This window comes from Galleria mellonella, unplaced genomic scaffold (assembly GCF_026898425.1).
Source record: "Galleria mellonella isolate WM207_F2 unplaced genomic scaffold, CSIRO_AGI_GalMel_v1 utg718, whole genome shotgun sequence".
Classification (NCBI taxonomy): Eukaryota; Metazoa; Arthropoda; class Insecta; order Lepidoptera; family Pyralidae; genus Galleria; species Galleria mellonella.
The window spans coordinates 872,846-893,659 of NW_026442143.1; the positions used below are offsets into that span (position 1 = coordinate 872,846).

The 20,814-nt window shown below is 30.4% G+C and overlaps 1 protein-coding gene across 1 annotated transcript in view; it reads right to left on the bottom strand.

The window, feature by feature from the left end:
* The window catches only part of LOC113515929 (protein bowel), a 39,092-nt gene that overhangs the window by 17,628 nt on the left and 650 nt on the right, over window positions 1-20,814 (bottom strand). The window contains exon 2 of the mRNA XM_026900222.3: window positions 10,577-11,473. Coding sequence (XP_026756023.2) covers window positions 10,577-11,457 — 881 coding nt within the window. The 5' untranslated portion in view covers window positions 11,458-11,473. The remainder of the gene's footprint in view (window positions 1-10,576; window positions 11,474-20,814) is intronic.

Here is a 20,814-nt window from a genome sequence, read left to right on the forward strand (position 1 = left end):
CGTCACGGGTCAAAGGATTGAATTTCAAAATAGTTAGACATACTATGTCCAGGCTAACGATTATAATATTCACACACAAATATCAGAGGATGTAATGTAAATACAAATATTCTTGTCAAGCAGTGTGGGCTGGATCTTAAAGGCCATAATGGTATAGTACCGTGGAGGTTGCGTTTGTTTGGGCAGCCAACCGGTCACTGTTTGCACTAGACTCCTCGAAACCACTCGGAAATATTTCAAGCGAAGTTCTCTTGAGCAAACGCATTTGACGACTGCTTCAAATATTAGACTAATATAATAAATATAAGCGAATAGTTATAGGAAAATAAATTTTCATTTTGTGCAAAATAAAAATATACCATTTTTATTTTGCGCAATATGAAACATGGTCTATACTTGAACATATCAAAATTGAGCTTAATTTTATCTTGATAGAATTAATATGGCACTATCACAAGAGTAAACCCTACTGATTGTAAAAAGATTTCTGAAAATCGCTACAGAATTGGCGAAAATATCGAGTACCATACAGAAAATACAGGCATATAGACAAGCGATTACTTTTTAAAGATGTTTTAAAATAAATCAATATTAAACGTCGGCGTGTAATAGTAATCTACAAAAGTAGCATTACATATAGCTACTACAAGCTCAATGGCCTTTAAAACTGGATTAAGTGGCAAAGAAATGCTAAATCTGAGATAAGCATTACATCTTTTCAACCCACACTGCTTTTATATGTATATATTATTCATTTTAAATTTTATTCTCTGTACAAAAGGTTCACTTTTGTTAAAAGTAATATAAAAAGTTACGGTGACAATTTAAGATATTAATCACATTATAGTTTCCTAGTATTTAAGTTTGATGTATTTTATGTATAAAAAGGAATAATTTATAAAACACGTTAGTAACTCTACATAAGTCTTTAATTTAATATTTTTTTAAAAAGAGCATCAAACATCGGATTATGAAATTCCTTAAGAGATTTAAAATGATAAATGTAAATTAAATGTAGCCGTGTCGTAAATGTATACACCAGCCAAGTTTGAATTTCTAAATGGCGTGCCTATAAATTAATATCTTGAAAGTAATCGTTCGAAATAAAACAAAAATACCGATTACATGGACAATGATTATGATAATTTAACATAAAAAAATTTAACCAAAGAAGATATTGGTAATAAGAAATAACTGGTTTCATTTGCATTTTACAACTAAAAGACATTTTAGTAAAAGCACAAAACAAATAACGAGGCAAAAGCTTCTGATCATTTACAAATCCCAAAAAGTTGATACTGTAAAAAACATTTCAACATTTAAGAGACAGGTTCTCAGATTACGGACAAGTATTACTTTCCGTTTTTGCGATAGCCAATGTATGATTAATGGAATTGATTGTACCGGTGGAATGATAATTGAAAATATGTTTTTTATTGCCAACTGTTATTATTAAAAATGTATTAACTATTTTACTCATAACTATAACGACATTCTTCTTTATAAATAGGTTTGTTTGTTTGCCTTAGACCGATGTCCTTTCAAAATTAATTTAAATAATGTTAAACTTTTAAATTTATTAAATTAAGTTCTCGAATACAAAATCTGTAATATTTATGTAAATGATAAGTTCAAACTAGATATAGTTAAATAGATTCTTTGGATATTAATTGATTACAAAATTCTGAATCCTATAAAAGCTAAAACTATTCAATTTAAATCAGCTTTTAAAGAAAAAAAATAACTGCATTGATATCAAAATTTTGCTTATGAAAGAGGCAGTCACATTTCAAACATATAACAGTCCTCTTTTTAAGTAGAGAATAAAAAATCAATGATAGATTAAAAATATAAAGAAATTTTAGTGCATTTTTATCGATACGTTCGATTAAAGTTATCTCAGAATCCGAATCACGCGAATACTTAATTGGTTTGAAGACGACAAAAAAGTATTCTGTAACTCAACACGCGAGCGAATCCTGTATAATTTAAATAATACGTTTACCTGTCTATATCGACTCAATAGTGATGGCAATCAAACTTTAAGCATAAATGCTTTTGATATATAAAAAAAATCAGCAAGACCAAGGAAAGTTGATATCTAGTTCTCTTCATTACGTTTCAATAAATTTCAAAAAGTAGTTTTATTTTTATTTAGATGGTTATATATATGATTATATTGGAAGAAGATTGAAAAATACTAAATGTTAAACTATAAAAATATATATAATAATCTAAGTAAGTATAAATATTATTGCTCTAGTGATATAAAATGCAAGATTCTAAATATTAACAGAAGAGAAAATACGTAGATCTAAATCTTTTCCAGAAAAAAAAAAAACATATGGTAATATTTCATGTGTCCATGTGCTAAAATGTAACAAATGTGTAAAGACAGGTTTAGAACGTGACGTGTTAAAGCTTATTAAACTTAAACTGATGAAAGAAGATAAGATTTTGTCACTATGACAGCAGACAATGAAATTACAATTTTACATTAAAAAACATTATTTGATATCTACTTAAATTATAATTAAATAGAAAAGATATGAAGATATAATTGTATATATATGTAATGTATATATACATTATATCTCAATATCTTTTCTATTTAATGGCAAAAGTAAACATTAATAAAGGTCTAAAACATGTTTACAATATTCAAAACATATATTTTAGTTCAATCATTTATGAGAGAGAAAGGTTAAATTTTATTGCATTTTAACTTTATCATTCTAAAAAATATTTCCATTACAATCACACACGTTTTTCTAGATAAAAAGATATAAAGAGAGGGCAAAGGTAAATTTATACAGCTTTAAATTTATTAATATAGAGTTGCAGGTGAACAGGGTGTAAATAATGCGTCCTTCCTTAGCGTCAAAATGGATTGAGTGTACGAAACAAATTGCGCAACAGTTACTGAGCACGGCCAAAGAGAACTTTCAAAAGCCAATAAGAAACTGTGAAATCGACGAACGGACTCGTACAGCGTTTCTGGCTAATTATTCTACAACCTCGGTCACGATTATTTCAAACGGAGGTACGTATGTGGAAGAAACCAGCACAACCATTAGACCAATCAATTTTGAGTATTTCTCAACAAATGAATTTGATTTGACGAACAATCTATGATTTTTTGTACGTGGCATTATAAATAAAGTTGGTAAAATTACAATAATTTAAAAATTCCCATCAAAAAAAGAACGACTCTAATCGTGAAATATATATGAGATCAATACAGGATAAACACTGTTGATTTCTAAATATTAAAATCAGTTTAGAATTGTAGACGATACGTAAAAAATATACAGACTGTTTGAGAACCTTTTCTTTAAGGCGTTTGATTAAATCATATCATTGTTTAACATGATTTGTTCAAGTTTTAAGAAGAAGCAATGTCGCGTGGCAAGTTTTTATTTTTACTTCAAAATATGGACGCTTAAGACTTTCGTGACTGTAATTCAGGATACATTCTTTTTAAATGTTTGCATGACAAAATTTCGATTAGAGTATCATTATCAAATCAAAGATATTTAAGTAGCCTAATTTAAATACAACACATTCCTGACAATTTGAACATTTTTGGGAAACAAGCTTCGAGGAGCCAATGTTATGCACCAATTGGTTGAAAACGATAATTTCTAAAGATGTCCGTAGGGGATACTCTTGTTCTTGCGACTAAGTCCACCTGCCCGCTTTGATTTATTATGGATTCAATATTAATTTGATATCCCTTTTTGCTATGGCCCCTTGAGCGATCGAAACGAGCGGGTGGAGGTTCGCCGGTCCCCATTATATGTGGTCTCGAACGAATCATAATTGCATATGGGCTCAGAGATAAAATGTTCAATGCACAAACAATAAATTTTGCAGAATCCTATGTAAATCATTTGATTTCAATTCAATTTCGATAATAATAAGTTGTATGTGACAATTTGATTATCATCTTCCTTTCCTTATTTCTTATTTGGGGTTACATTTTCCTTTTCCATATTTATCTCTATTTGCAATAATCTCAATATTCGCTTCGTTTTCTAGCTATATTATTGTTCAAACAGTTTATTTATCTCTTTTTAGGTCATCTTTCATTCAATCATCCATCCCATATCCCAGTTATCTGACTAATACTGCATATTAATAACCGCTAATATTAATATAAAAAATAAGTATGACTTCATTGGAAATAGGTTTATAATATATTCAGAGAAGCACAATTAAGACACTTATAAGTCATAATTATGACTAATTTTATTAAAATTAAAAAATAAAAGTAAATATATGCAAGTATATAATATAAAAGGTAAAACAATATATAAATTGAGAGCTAGCTGTGTATGAATTTGCTAGTCTAAAATGTACTTCTCATAAGATGTAATACGAACCAGTTTTACTTTTAAGAAATTGCTCATCGTGTAGTACAAAATTAATGATAACTGTGTTATACGTTACACGTGTCTATGGTATGGTTATATTAATGGTGGTACGTAGATATATTATAACCCGAACAGGTTTATGGTGTAAATGTTGTTGTTTGTATGCTTATGTGTTTGACCACATCTCATTTGTGATGGGAAACGGTTATCGATGAGCTTTTATTAATGGCTGGAATTCTGTGGCACAGTTGATTGGTTGTAACGATATCCATATAATAAATATGTAAGCGTTTGTAGCTATATTCTTGGGAAGATTAGTTTTTGTTCGTCCATATACGGTATGTATATATATATATATATATATATATATATATATATATATATATATATATATATATATATATATATATATATATATATATATGTAAATGATTTGCTATTAATATAGTATATGACCTTAATATGTAATTAATTTCATTTTTCTAACGTGCATTATGCCAAAAAATAAAAAGAGTATGAATAAATTTTTGTTATTTTGAGTATTATTACTGTTATTATTAAAATCATAATAACTTCCTTAAGGAAGTGTATAGTTACAACAAATAAAAAATAAAAAGCTTTTAGATGGATTTGCACGAATGAATATAACAAAGCTCCTAACTGTACAATATTTTCCTCATAATTATAAGTTTGTGTTATAATCAATTAATTATACCATACATAAATTAGTATGCAATAGGTATACCTCTTAAAAATTATTGGTTTATTATTTACGAAATGTTTGCATATTTTTTAATTACAAAATTATCATCTCATCGATCGTTTCTCGATAAGAACGTGTAATTAAATTGTTCATAAATTGTTTATAAAAACGAGGCATTAATTGAAAAATATGTTAAAGGGAAATTTCAATGTAATATAGTACATTTTTCGCCGCTTACATCTTATCAAGTAATTAGTAGTAAAGTAAGTTTTTTGACGGTTTATCGCCGCCATGTTTATTTCACGTACCATGAAAACCTTTATCATTGCAGTACGTCTGTAATTTAGACGACTCTAACAACACTCCATTTATAAAAATCTCTCTACTGGTGGCTGTTTAGGCTTGTACCTGTTACAAACATCCAAACAGACAATACACACACCTGTAGCCACATTACCCTCCTTTTCACAACAGTCGGGTGCAAATTACTATGGTTTTTGTTAAATACTTCGTAGAATCACGAAATAACCGTGCAAGTCTGTCCTTGGTCGGTCAAAGGCGTAGGTTTTTCTTTGAAATTATTAATTACGGTACAGGCTATAATAACGTGGCATTATGCATGCTTTGTACGATGCATCTCGATTACAAAGGCAATCATAACATAATAATGCAAGCGACAAAAAAGCAAGTGAACCGCCACGGTCGCTTGCCGCGATGAGTTCATTCATGATAGAATTAGCTTTTACGCTTATATAAATAAGCATAAAATTATATAAATTAATATTATATAAATTCATAATTACTCATTAGACATTTATTTAAAAAATGTATATTGTGTCTGTAATTATATATGATTTTCCAAAAAAAAAAGCATTTATTTAAATTCATTTGGAGAGGATGGATGAAAGAAGAATTACGAAAGAGATTTATCGAGCAAGAATGAATGGAGATGTCGGTAGGGGCCGCCCTAGATGGACGTATGTCGACCAAATAGGCGACGTGCTGAAGAAGGGTCAAATTAAAAGTACCCGTAACCGACGAGCGTGTATGACAAGATTGATGAATGTGGAAGAAGCGAAAGAGGTTTGTTTGAATCGAAGCATTTGGCGTTCCATTGTTTCTGCCTACCCTAATGGGAGACAGGCGTGACAGATATGTATGTATGTATTTAAATTGAATATTAGAAGTATTGTAGTAATCATAATAAATATATTTTAGAATTAACAATGTTAAGTTCACCCATAATACATGTGTCAATTTATTTTTCGTTATTGTACTTATGTTAATCATTAAAAACAAAAGTCATTAACGGAGTAATAACATTTTTCCAATAAAAGGGATCGTAGATAAATTTTAAAAGAATTTAAATTAACCGGTATCAAAATGGAGGCTGTTATCAGTTTCTAATGATACTAACTTATAAGAGAAATTTAAAGTTATTTGTTGTTATTGAAATTTTAATTCAAGAAATATTTATCCTAGTACGTTCTATAAATTCTTAGTACAAATAATATCTGTAATTAATATATACCTACCTAATTTCAAAAATTTCTATCGGAAAATCACGTACATTCTTGAAAAATATATTAGTTTCATTTATGTACCGCTAATGATTTACATTTCACCGTCTGTTCGTCTCTATGTATGCTTAAATCTTTAAAACTACGCAACAGATTTTAAATCGGTTTTTTTTAATAGATAAAGTGATTCAAGAGGAAGATTTATATGTATAATACATGCATATTATTATAGAGAAACACTGATAAATTTAGAAGTTTCTAATGTGATATGTTGTAATGTGTACCCGCACGAAGCCGGGGCGGGTCGCTAGTATATATATAAATGTAACATTTGTGTTTATCCTATTTCGCTTAAATCGACTATTTACCACTTAGACGTTTTTGTCACGACTTATTCAAGAACTATTGGCAATTCCACGATGATAACGCAAAATAATTTGAACTGGAACTATTAAATTGCCATAGAAGATGAAGATAGTAAAGCCAAGTGTCTATTGTACGGTCAGCAGTGAAATTTCATAGCTTTACATAAATAAAATTAATATGTATATAAATAAACTAAGTTATTACGTCAGTATGATGGTATATTATGCCATAGATAAATATATTATGTCTACAATGATGTTGATTGTTAAGACTAGATAACATTTTTATTTTATAAGCATTAAAAAAATATCAATACACAATCTTAAATTATCAATCTTAAATAATGAAAATAAATTGATATTTTTATACAATTCCACAATCTTTATTTCATCTATAGTTAAAATTACAAATAACCTTTAAAATTGCTTATGATTAGTAAACAGTCTATAGACACCTGACTGAGACTATTCAGTGTTACTAGGAATATAACGCTGTTTTATACTAAGTTGAGAAGTGTTATTAGAAACCACCATGCGATTATATTTGTGGTTATAATAAATATAAGTAACATAAACTAAGCCACACGGTGATACCTATCCGATGATAAATAGTTTGTCACAGTAAATAACGATGTAATATATAATATAAATATAAACTTACTTCGTCGAACCTTCTCAGTTTAGTTACTTTATCTCCATAATAAAAAAAAAATTTAAAAATTATCTCCAGGGGAAACTGCGTACCATTCCATACGTCTTTGTGGACCGTACAAACTGTTCTAATACGAAGCCGCCACCAATAGAATACGATGAGTCATCAAAATTTAAACTAATTACGATTGGATAGAAAGAAAAAAAAACGTGTAAGTTGATGTGAGACGAATATTCTGTGGCGGTTCCTTCAAAAATCGGTCTAGGCTGCCGATATTTTTATGGTTAATTTTATGATTATTTTTATTTGATGGGAACTAAACGGTATTTACAAGCTGAAGCGTTTTGAAATAGCTATTACAGTTTATCGATATTTCTATGATGAAATATATTTTGGTGAATGATTTTATAAGAGGATTTTTTTTTGATGGATACTTTTTGATATTTTATAAATCAATACACATAAGTAATTCTGTTTATCTGAAAACAACTATATGAATATACGAGTATTAAATTATTTTCAACTGACTTTAAAAAGAAAGAGGTTCTCGATTTGGTTGCATTTTTAAGTTTGTTATCATATATGTTATTAAAAAGATATGCTTACAGTTTAGTCCTATACAAATTTTATCAAATTAGTACCAGAGTAGTTTAGTTTTTAAAAAACTTTTTTCCAAAACTGAAATCTTTTTTTTTTTAGAACACAAATTATACACTTTTTTTTATTTTTATTTTATTTTTGAAGTACGAAATATTTCTGTTAAGTTTGTAGTTATTTATCTTTTTGTTATTTAATAAAAAAATAAGTATAGGAAACTATATAAAAAGACAATGAAACTTAGATGAATTTTAGTGAAAAAAAATTGCATTACATTTGGAGGCATTATTTGCATCGTTTATAATTATGTTAATAACATACAAACATTTTTAATAATATCTAATATACCACATTAAGCTTCACTCGTATAGTGATTCTCGATGTGAAATTTGAAATTTATTTGACACAGAGATGAGGCGTTCCAAACAGATATGGGACACTAAATTGGTATTTACGATAGTAGAATTATATTGATAAAAATAATTTTGTATCTGGAACTTAATAACAATATTTAAATTCAGAATTCCAAATATTTGAATATCTGTTTTTCAACTACATCTTTAGTAGCACATATTATGCAATAATGTCTAATTTTATAAAGACTGGTAATTTTTATTATTAACAATAAAAATGTTTGATTGACTCTAAAAGACGACGACCTGAGATCAAACGACTGAATTAAATTCATTTATTATTATAATGTTCAACATCCGTTGTAGGTTTTGTATTTCGATTATGAATATTAATACGTTGGATGAAAACCATTTCAATATTATAAACACACAAAGAGGGCTCAATGATCAATAATAATGTAAAATAGTGTGAATATTTTTGTTCTAATATTCTCAATGTTTATATACTTTATAAAAAAAATTTAAATAAAATTAATTCTTTTACTCTTTTATTTATAAAAAAACATTATGTTAGACTTGGTTTAGTTAATTTTAGAGTATACGTAGTAACTTCGTTTTGACACTGTTATTAATAAACATGGAATTACCTCGGAATAACAATACATTTCTGATTCCAAAATTAACGTGCATTTCATGGAACAATGAAATAGCAATTGTCCTATCTATACATATAATAAGACTGTAGAGGTCGAATGTCTATACATAGAAAAAAAAAAACGCTAAAAACCGAGTCAGAGGGATATTAGAAATGAAATAGTACATATTATTATCTAGATTTTTTCAATTTTTTTGTTTCTCTATCTGTTTGTCTGTTTACCTATTTGCCTGTTTGTATAGGCTAATCTCCAAATTTTAAGTTTCCGTGGGATAGTTAAAAAACTATAGTAACTTATACACACACACGTACACAACCTACTTAAGTTATTTTAACCTAAGTCAAGAAGTGAGAGACATGTTATTTTTTAATTTTGGTCCAGTATTTCCAGATATAATAAATAGGTAAGTACATACATCTACCGGATGTTATCTACCGGAATAATAAATACCACGCGGACAAAGCGACTGGCGTTAGCTAGTTAAAAACAAAAAGTATCAGTTATGAACAAATTCGAAGTTGTTTTGACAAAGACAAGTTACTATTGAAATTTGACATTCATAAAATTATACGACCGAAACCATAAAGAAACGGTAACAGATTCTTTGAAATTACACCCTTATTCCTTCGCTAAACTAGGGTGACTTTGTGATAGGATTTTAGATTTACTTTGAAAGTAACATTGGACTAGCTTTCTCATTCGTTATTCCGTGTTTATAAATACAAAAATTGGTTAATAATGACTTGTTACTTGGAGTAAAATTTATCTGGCTTTACTACATAAGAGAGAGAGAATAAAAGAATCTAAATAAGTCAATAATATCCAATTTACAAATAGTTATCTTAAAAATTAATAAACATATTTAAAAGTCAATCAGTTCATTTCTATCTGTCATAATTGAACCGAAACGCTTATATATCATCTAATTGTTATCTACAATCAGTAAAACTGACCAATAAGCTCGACTGTTGCTCAGCAAATGGTATGCGCTGCGATGTCCCTGAGTTTTTTTCTATATGCTTTACGACTGTTGTGTACGTTGGAAAGTACAACCACCTTTTACTATTAATCAAGATAGACCGATTTCCAAGAAACTAGTACTACTATCGAGAGACTTATAAATATTTCATTTCCAAGTAGCCGAGCGGATGCAGCCACAGTTGGCTTCACATCTGCAACTTGAGTTACACCGACTGCCTGTTACGTGCATATAAATTAGGTCTTTATACCGTAATCAGTCTTGTAGAAAATTAAAATAAGTAAGGAAGTGGATGTTCCATCAACAGGTACAATTTATGTCGTAATTAGTGGTTACAGATAATACATTTTAGCATATTAATTTAAAAGAACGTACCTGTGATCCCGTAAGTGGTCCTGTCTTCGGAAGGCTTTGCCGCAAATGTCGCAAGAGTATGGCCGCTCGTCCGTGTGCGTCCGCTCGTGGATGAGCAAATTGTAGGATTTGGTGAATTGGCGGTTGCAGAACTTGCAGATGAACTGCTTCTTGGGGCTTGATGCTCTCCCTGGTGCTCTCAGCAACCGTCGGTCTAAATGAGGATGCATTTGATGAGGACCTGCTCCAGGTGGAAAAAGTCCAGCCCCGGGAAATGTGAAACTACCGGGCGTTGTCGGAGATGGACCTGGAGCGCCAAGAAATGCCCCTGGTGGCCCGTAAATTGGTGGTTGAGTTGATCCATCAGATATCATGCCATCCATGGATGAAGTTCTGTGATGCGGCAGTAACATTGCAGCTGCTGCCTCACGAAGAGCTACTTCTTTTCTTTTTTCAACCATCATAGCCATTAAATCAAAGTTCCTTTTAGGAAAATTCCCTGTTGCTCTATCAGGAGATCCTTTCGCTGATTCAGCACGCTCTCTTTCTAGTATTCTTTCTCGTTCCATAATTTCTGAAGGTATTAATGCAGGATGCATATCATTGGGATAAATAACGGGATGTATAGATCGCGTGGGTACTACAGGAACAAAGGCGGACGACTCGCGATGGGATGCGGTTAGGAGAGAACCAGATGTTATCTGTCGATGGTAGGGCAAGGGTGGTGATTCAAAGTTGTTTCCTGGATTTCTGCCATTTGAAGAAGGTCTTTGTTGAGCTCTGTCTGTTGAACTTGCAAGAAACTGATCATGTCTGGATCGTAAAGGTGCATTTACTGGTGTATCAGAAACAGGACGAGGTGTAGAAGCTCGTGATACAACTGTTCCACCGTTGTCCGACATCACGCTTTAAAAACATCTGAAAAGAAAAAAAAAATACATTAGCATTAATGCTTTTGATAGTAGTAGTCTTTGTATTATTACACTCATTAATATGTTGCCCTCCGGCATTCACTATGGTATCCATTTATCATAACGTATATAGTTCCGTATTGCAAAAAGGAATGAGTCGATTGCTTATGTCATATATGTTTTATATTTAGTATAGAATATGGAGCATGTTATAGTCACGCATTTATAAATAAACTAAGGGTTTCGCGTATCTTCACACGTGGAAACCGGTTTTCTTTCAATCTTGTGTGAATTTAGCATAACAGTTCGGAAAAAGTAATAAGTTTAAGTACCTTTCATACTTCTCCAAGTACACATGTGCGTTACGGTGAAAAAAAAAATAGGTTTGTAGGCTTAGCTGTTTTAGTAGTTACTTGTTACTACGTAAAACGTAATTATATAGTTGTCTCCGCAACTTACTTCATTTTAAGGATAGTAGATTAGTATCAAAAATAGAATAATCTTTTATATTAATACAAAAATGTAGATATTATATAAGTAGGTAGACATTTATCTTGTATATTACTAAATTTAATTATATGTGAAAGTGAGTTTGTTTGTTATATTATAGTGCCTTATGGCTTAACCAATTGCAATGACATTTGGTATACACATAAGTACGTATAGTAAGGAGAATAATGTAATAATAGGCTACTTTTTATCCCGTTCAGTAATATATTGCAGTTACGCGGACAAAGTTCTGGATAAAAGTTAGTGAATAATATAGAATACATTCAAAATTATGCTTATTTAATTTAAAATAATGTAAATGCATACAATACGATTAACAAATCGATACAATTATGGGTAAATATACAGTAACAATCGTCTGCTCGTTCAATTCATTTAGATTTATGGATCGAGAAACATGCTTAATGAAGTAGCTCTATATAAATTCTACTAAATAATTACCATATAAAGATATGCTAGTAAATCGTCTCAAGATAACTACTGTGAAGATCTATCAGTATTCACGTCTTCATAGAAACAGTTTGGTATCAATTCTACTTGTATATCTAATTGTTTATTCACATATTTATGTGTAAAAATTTAGTACTAAAATGTAAATGAAAAAAGTTTTAATATTAAAAAATGTAATTTCGACAAAACCAATAATAATCTTTACAATTTACCCCCTGTTATCTACCCTAGTTTTTTGTCCAAGGAATTTGCCTTTCTGATTCGTTTGACAATTATCCTTAATGGCCAGCTCGAATAGGTGATAACAATGAACGCAGAGCTTAAGAACTGCTTGTTAAGATAGTAAAAAACATTTTCTTTTAATGCTTTCCAAATGGATAGTGACTGTGGTCATGAAGACAAATAGGCCAAGAATATGCCATACATAGTAGCATATTAAATAATTACCTACATTAGTAATAAAAATTTAAAACTAATATTAAATTTGTACTTTACTATAATAATAGTTCTATAATATAACAGAACCGATACGTTATCACAGACATACTAGAATATGCAATTTATAAAATATTATAATTAATGTAAAACTACTACTAAAATTTATAACATGTATTCAGCATGTTATAAATTTTATCTAAGCAAAAAGACATAAGGGGAATTTAATTAGTATCATTTTGATCTTATGAACTAAACTTTCTATAGTTATTTAAAATTATAGAAGTCGATTTTTAGCTCCTGGTGATATCATAAAATGTTAATCCAGACTGGAATGCGATAAGACAATGATATTAAAGTCAATGATTGATTTATTACTGAATACATAAATACTACTTAGTATAAATATTTTAGCAAAAAGTATATGTATCTTTATATTATAAAGTATGGTTTATTTATTTCTACTTTTATGACTGACGCAGTAAAAAAGTAATTACTGTAATTGGATGTGATGAATGGTTTTTATTTTGACCCTTATTGGTTGTATAAAACGTACGAGTATACTATGTTTTACTTTATATAATAGCATAAGCTTGCTGAACATTGCCCTCCTCCTATTAGGGGGTTTAGCTAGTAGTTACCACGCTTGGCAGTTCGAACTTGGTGATGATTCAAGAGGGATGCTACCCATCACTTAGCAATTTAATTCCCTTAGTCGCCTATTACAATACCCACAAAAAACAGAAAGGCAACTTTCATAATAAATTTACATAATTAGGAATTTGTAATGTATTATATATATTTATATTGGCTCCAATATAAAGGTGTTTCTGTGGATTCAAAACTACAGCCAATACTTTAGTTCAATATGGTATGTTTATGGTTCATAGAAGACTTTCACTAATTCCGTTTGTTAATCGATAACATTATTTTTTTATTATTTATCACAATTATGTATCATTATACAATTATCTATTTATTCCATATGAGACATCAATTGTTAAAACAAATTTATTCAGTCAAGTGACACATTAAATTAGCTATTATTACACATTACTTATTTTATATATACCAATAACAACTCTGAAAAGATTGCTATTACAAGATTTACGATTGGCCCGACTATTTTCATCTATATTATTATGCCTTGGGACAATAAAACTGACGCTCATTTTACTGCCTGGTATGTGTGCTACAAATGTTTTCATAAAGTTTCCGGCGTCTGTGACTTTTATGTGATGTTATAATTATGTTCCTGGTTATGGTTAGGTCAAATGTAGGTGCTATGCTATTTATAGATATATTGAATATATTATTTTTAGACTATTAGTTCAGATAGCCGTTACAATCTGGCTCTATCTATTTGATCACCACAAGATGAGATTTTTAAACTTTGGAATTAATTAAAGCCAATTAGCAGCTAATGTTCCATGATAAGGAATTTGTGGTTTAGTATTTACGATAGAAGTTTTTCAAGTTTTTATAACGGTGTTTCTATATGAAGGCTTATAATTAGGAAAACAGAAATATCCTAAAAGAATAAATCTAATGATACAAAAAAATATACAACTGTACTGTACTGTACTCTATAAATGTTGTGTATTTTTTTTGGATCAATTTAATTAAATCACAGAAAAGTGCCCTATTATGTATTAAATAAATTATAAATAAATTTGCATAGTTAATTATAAGTACACGTTTTTAAATCAGCAATAGTTTCAGAATAAAAATACAAGCCTTTGCCGATACCTACACAAAAAAAAAAAAAAAAAGTTAAAGCACCTACAAAAGATTAATCTTAGAATCAATTTATTCAAGCGAGATCGAAAAAGAAGGCGAGCGGGCCCACATTTCACTGCGTTGTTCGCTCTACCGTAAAAGCCTTCTGATTTTCTGTTCCTTTTGCTCGCACTCATTGCTTTCTATTTTCTATCTTGCTCACTCTACGGTAACGCTTGATCGAGTTCCTACCATCTTACTTGCTCCGAAGCAGTAAAACTACTTTTATCTCGCTTTTCGTTTGAGAACTCAAATGATATGAATATGTATACAAGCTGCAGTAAGCAATGGTCTCTGGATGTAATGCTGGTCATTTCAATAACATAAAACTTTAAAAGGAATATTTTAAAGCCGTCCGTTTGGAAATTTACATTTCTCTTGTCGCACACAGGTGTTTAAGTAACTTAGTACCTACTTGACACTGTTACAAGTTTTCTGTCGAATGTATAAATAATGTTAGTGATATAAATTAAGCCAGATGTAATTTGTTTTATCTAGGTAAATTAAGATGTTAGACAAGAGAACATTAAAAACATAGGTAATACTATTATAAATAAGGATTTGACTGTCTCCTAACACAAATTACTCTAGATGTTCCCAAAGTACAAATAATTTTAGAGTCAATTTTAATCTTCAGCTTATTTTCATTAATGCCAAAGTCGCGATGGCCTTATTCTTATGTTCTAATATGTTTAAATTTTCAGCATGAAATATAGAAGATTTAATAATTAAAATCTGGTTTGTTATCTACTTACCATAAATCAACCAATAACAGGTGAATTCATTTATGTAAACAGTATCTTTTAATATATTAAAATATATGGATCGGGATCCATGACTGATCTTAAAACTTTTTGACATACTCTCGCTATTTCACACTGAATATTTCATTGTGATCTTGATATTATGCAAGCAGATGAATATAATTTTCATTTCACCTCTAATGCGTTCTTAAAATGCATTCAATGTCAAACAAAAATGCGAAGTGTGACACGTGATTATACTCAATTATTCATTATGAAAGACTTTCTTAGATAGAATAATAATAATATACTGTTTAGTGTTATAACAAAAAAATTGGCAACTACCCTTCGTACTAGTAATAATATGTATGACGGAATATATAGAATATTCATTTATACATGTTGTAATAATGTTTTTGAAATTAACTATAATTGTATTCATAAAGTAGTAAACTTAGTATAAATGCTTTATCAATTGAATCATTGTAATTTGAACTTTATTGCTGATACATTAAGTTCAATATAATATTACCTTGCCTTAAACAAAAGTAAATAGAAAATGGAGAATAAAATGCAAACAAAGCTATGTTGGGCATCTCAGTCACGTGCTTTACTTTTAACTTTGGATTGTATATCATGTTTATCACGCATTTCCTAATTTCTAGTTTATTTAGTAGAAATTAGTAAATCTTTAAAATTAAATCAAGAAAAATGTTTATGTTTTTACCGTTTAGTTAACGAACTAGAACAATGCTTATTTATTGTACATATAAATTGTCATTTATAAAAATGGCTTTGAACATTCATATTTAGTTTTTTATAAAAATGTTTGCAATATCTATAATAGTTAGATCTTTGTTAAATTTCTAAATAATCATACAGATATGTAAGATTATTTAGAAATTAGACTTTAAGTGCATTGAAACATTAGACGTTGAAATCAACTACATAAATACATTTGCTTTCCCTGGAGTTTCCATATTATTCTTTTTCTATCAACATTTCCAATACTTCAGCGATACGTTACTAAGAAACTTTTTAAATAAATGATTTTTATTAGCAATATTTAAGTAATATGACTTTAAACTCTTATGTCATATAGCTATTGCAACAAAAACAGTGGACGAAAACAATAATTGTTATAAATATTGTTACAAATATCAGATTTACTTACTATTATAACAGTTTAAAGAAATCTACTTTTCATAGCTCTTACACTGTTGTAGTACTATCCGTTAACTCTCTACTGCTGAACATAGCCTCCTCCATAAGGGGAGGTTTTGTCAGTTGTTGCCACGTTTAGCAGACAGATTGGCAACCGCAGTTTGACTTTTGGTGATGTTTTAGAAGAAACACTGCTGCCCATTCCTCCACCATAAGCTCATGGAAAAGGAAGGGATGGCCTATTTTATGTCGGGACCTATATGGCTAAGTCTTACACTGTGCTATTATCAAATAGTATACAAATTTCGATATCATTTAGTGACTTAATATTCTACTACATTCAGACTAAAAAACTGAGTTACCAAATATAAGGCAAAAGCCATTGATGTAAATTTGAAAATTAAAAAAGTTAAATGGAGATGGACAGAGCACATGATAAGAGGAGATGACAATTGGAGCAAGAAAGCGACAAAGTTAAGGCTTTGAAGTAAGGCAAAAGGAAAAAAGGTAGACCCTGCATAAGACGAGATGATGACATAGGGGAAGTGGTAGGAGTAACATGGGACAGGGTGGCTCAAGAAAGACGAGAATGAAAACGGTTGGACAGGGCGTTACCGATTAGCAAACAGATTTAGAGAAAATAAACAAGAAGCAATTACTAGATTAAGATATTTTGTTTTATTAAATTTAATTTTTGTTTTAAAGCCACTGCTTTAAAACAAACATTAAACTTTAAAAAAATCTTAATAACATTTTATTAAGCTAAGTTGATCTGAATAGTGAAAAGCAGTGGATAGTTAGCGGCTGGTTTAATAATAAATAGTAATTAGTAAAAATTTTACTAAATCTGTGACTTAATCTGCTTTCAGAATTGGACGACGGATAAAAAAAAAACATGACATAAGAGTTATTATTTTTTTTTATATCACTGAGGTGGCAAACAAGCATACGGCCCACCTGATGATAAATGGTTATCATAGCCCATGAATTAGGTATTTCAATTCCAGAGGTATTACACGTGCGTATACATAGCTTACTTACTAGTCATTTAAGAGATCATACCAGTAATCTATCCTGTTATAGTAAATACGTATTATGTCATCTGTTAATGATGTCCTAGTGTTGGCATTCATAGATTGTGCGTTTATCACATACCATTAAATTATCTTATTTCTTCCTTGATTATCAACTTCATGGTATTGAAAAGAGTGATGACATGTACTTTGAAAATCTACCAGCTTTATTAATGAGATAAAGTTGGTTCATTGTTCGGTCCTGAAAATTTAACAGATTTAGTAATTTTAGTTTTAACTTTACTAACTAAACCGTCTAGCCTATCAATGTGGACTACGAAGGCGTTTCTCTGTCAGATTTTGTCACTTTAGACACGCCTTTACACAAGGAAAATCACGTTCTGTAATCTCTGCCATAGATAAAACAATCACTTTTGTCTACGTGCCTGCATACGAAACACGTAATTTTTGTTATATTATATGTATATAATATACAAAATTTATGTACTTTATAAATAGATTCACCGCTAGCAAATAAGTTTATTGGTTCAATTATGCGCGCTTCATTTTTGATGCCGCAAGGTTTCATTATAATAATCTTTTCAAACAAGTGTGATTAGATTATTGTTATCGTAGGCACTGATGGCGAAGATTAACTACTATTTACATAGCAATCAGATAATTTTGAAACTCCACCGTTATTGTAGTAGTGATACAAAGTTAAAAGCCGTTTCCCAACTAGTACCTATTGATATTAATCACACATATTTTCTATATCGACATAATGTATTCGAATTATAATAAAAATCACCAAAACCATATTAAAATTCATATTAGTTTTACCACAAAATAGTCACGTTATAGTTGTATTTTGGCGGTGATGTGCCAATACATATGTAGTTAGTAGCTCGGTTCTGATTTACATACATTATAAAATATCTTTTGTAGAATATTTTATAGATACATTTTAAACATAACGATTAGAATAATCTATTTTAAAAGAATGCTCATCTTATCAAGATACTACTTACATTAATGTCATCATCATATCAGTCGTTAACCATCCATTGATCAACATAAGACTCTTCCATAAGGGAGGTTTTGCTACACTTGGCAAGTACGTTGGCAACCATATTAGCCTTTGGTGATGTTTTAAGAGGGATGCTGCTGTCCACTTCTCGATCATTAAATTCCCTTAGTCGCCTCTTAGGACACCCACGGGAAAAGAAGTGGTGACCCATCCTATGCCGGGACCATACTGCAATGCATTTATATAAGGATCTTAAATATCAATTGCAATCTTTACAAATGTTTTGAATAAATATCATAATTATATATAACCCTGGCTCGGGCATGTGGCCTTTGCCATATGAAAACTTTGTAGTTTGTAGAAAAGTCATCTGCTTGGGTCCTTTAGTGCAGCATAGGGTATTGTGGTAATATGAAGACGTAAGATTGTAGAACTCAGAAATAGTAAGGACGTCATATCAATGTCATGTCTAAAGGCGATGATTGCCACTTAAACTATTTTCTATTAGGTGGCAGTCAGGAAGGTGTCAAGAAAGCTGTATTTAATCACTGAATAATATATATTAAGTACATAATATATTAGTGCGCTCAAAGGCAAAGGCTACGGTAACCGCTTACCATCAGGTGGGTCATATGCTTGTTTGCCACCTCAGTGGTATTAAAAAAATGCTCCTATCCAATACGAAAACCAGTATATATGTTAGGTATTGTTAGGTCTTTTTAATGGGTGATAATGAAATGGTAACCCCACCTGCGTTAACGGTATACGTTGGCGGGATACCAGTGAAGGATGATAGATGAAGATGGAAAGACAGGTCAGCTAGCCCATCGTGACGCATACACCTGCAATTCAATGGTTTCCAGGGGGAACCACGTGAAGGTCGACCTGATAGCGTATATTGCTAGCAATGGGACTGGTAGTCTATACCACACCACATTACTACCACATTACTACACCCCCCCCCCCCCTAACAGGTTAGCTAGGGTAGATGTATCTCAAATAACTCTTCCGAAATTTTGCATACATTGATAATTTAAATATATTTATACTATGTTTATTCCACGCATTTTATAGCGCTGTGTGTTCTTTGTATAGAAGAGTCCATCCCTTCCTTTCCCGTGGGTGTCGTAAGACGCTACTAAGGGAACTTAATAGTCGAGGGATGGGCAGCAGCGCCCATCTTAAAACATTACCAAAACCTAATTGCGCTTGCCAATCCGTCTGCCAAGCATGGAGACTACTAGCAAGGTAGATGTGGGATAAAAAAAAAATGTGAGATATGAAGGTAGTTATAGGGGAGGCTTGTGTTCATCAGTGGACAGTTAACGGCTGATATGATGACGTTTTATTCCGGTTAATCAATATGATCTTGGCCATACAGATGAAATCGCTGGTAGATATATTGAGTCTGATATGAGAGAAGATATTGACTATGATCAGCTGCCCTAGCTGTAATACCATAGTAAGTACTATAGATACTTTGTACATTGTAACGTGATGTAAGTGACATTTAATAAGTTGTTTGTTTTTTCTATATAAATACACTTCGTATTAAGTGGGATTTATGGGCTCCTCTTTCTTATATTGTCAAAGTTAATTGATACCGTCTCAATATTTAATGTTTTTTTTTTTATTTGTCATCTGCATCATGCAACAACGTGCAGAATATATCAGCTATCAATTTCGCCATGCACGTTAAAATACAACGTGACATAGAATGAGCCTACTATCATTACTCGAATTAATTAGATTTATTAAAAAAGTTTACAATCATCAGAATTTGTTAAAAATTAAAAATCAATACGACGTTATTATTATAGTAAAATACAAAGACATTACGTGTAAATAACAAAATATATGGTTTAATACCTAGCTACTTACTTAATTTAAGCAATAAAACAACATTGTTCTTTTCAGTTGCACAGCAGGAATTGATATTTACTAGGTAGATGTCTACTTAAACGAGTTTAGAATGTACCTTTCTCAGTTAAGTATTATTATTACAATATTGTATTAGTTATTAGATAAGTAGCTATTTAAAGTTTTAGAAGTTCAAAACTTTAGTGCAATGAATACAGTATGATACGTGATAATTACTGCGAAACACAGTAGCAGGAAATGTTAAGTAAATATCTGTTCAAAACACAGAACAATGGTGTAAACCGCAGCGCAGTTACTTCTCAGAATTGTTCCACTTACTCTATCCCTGCAACATCTGCTATAA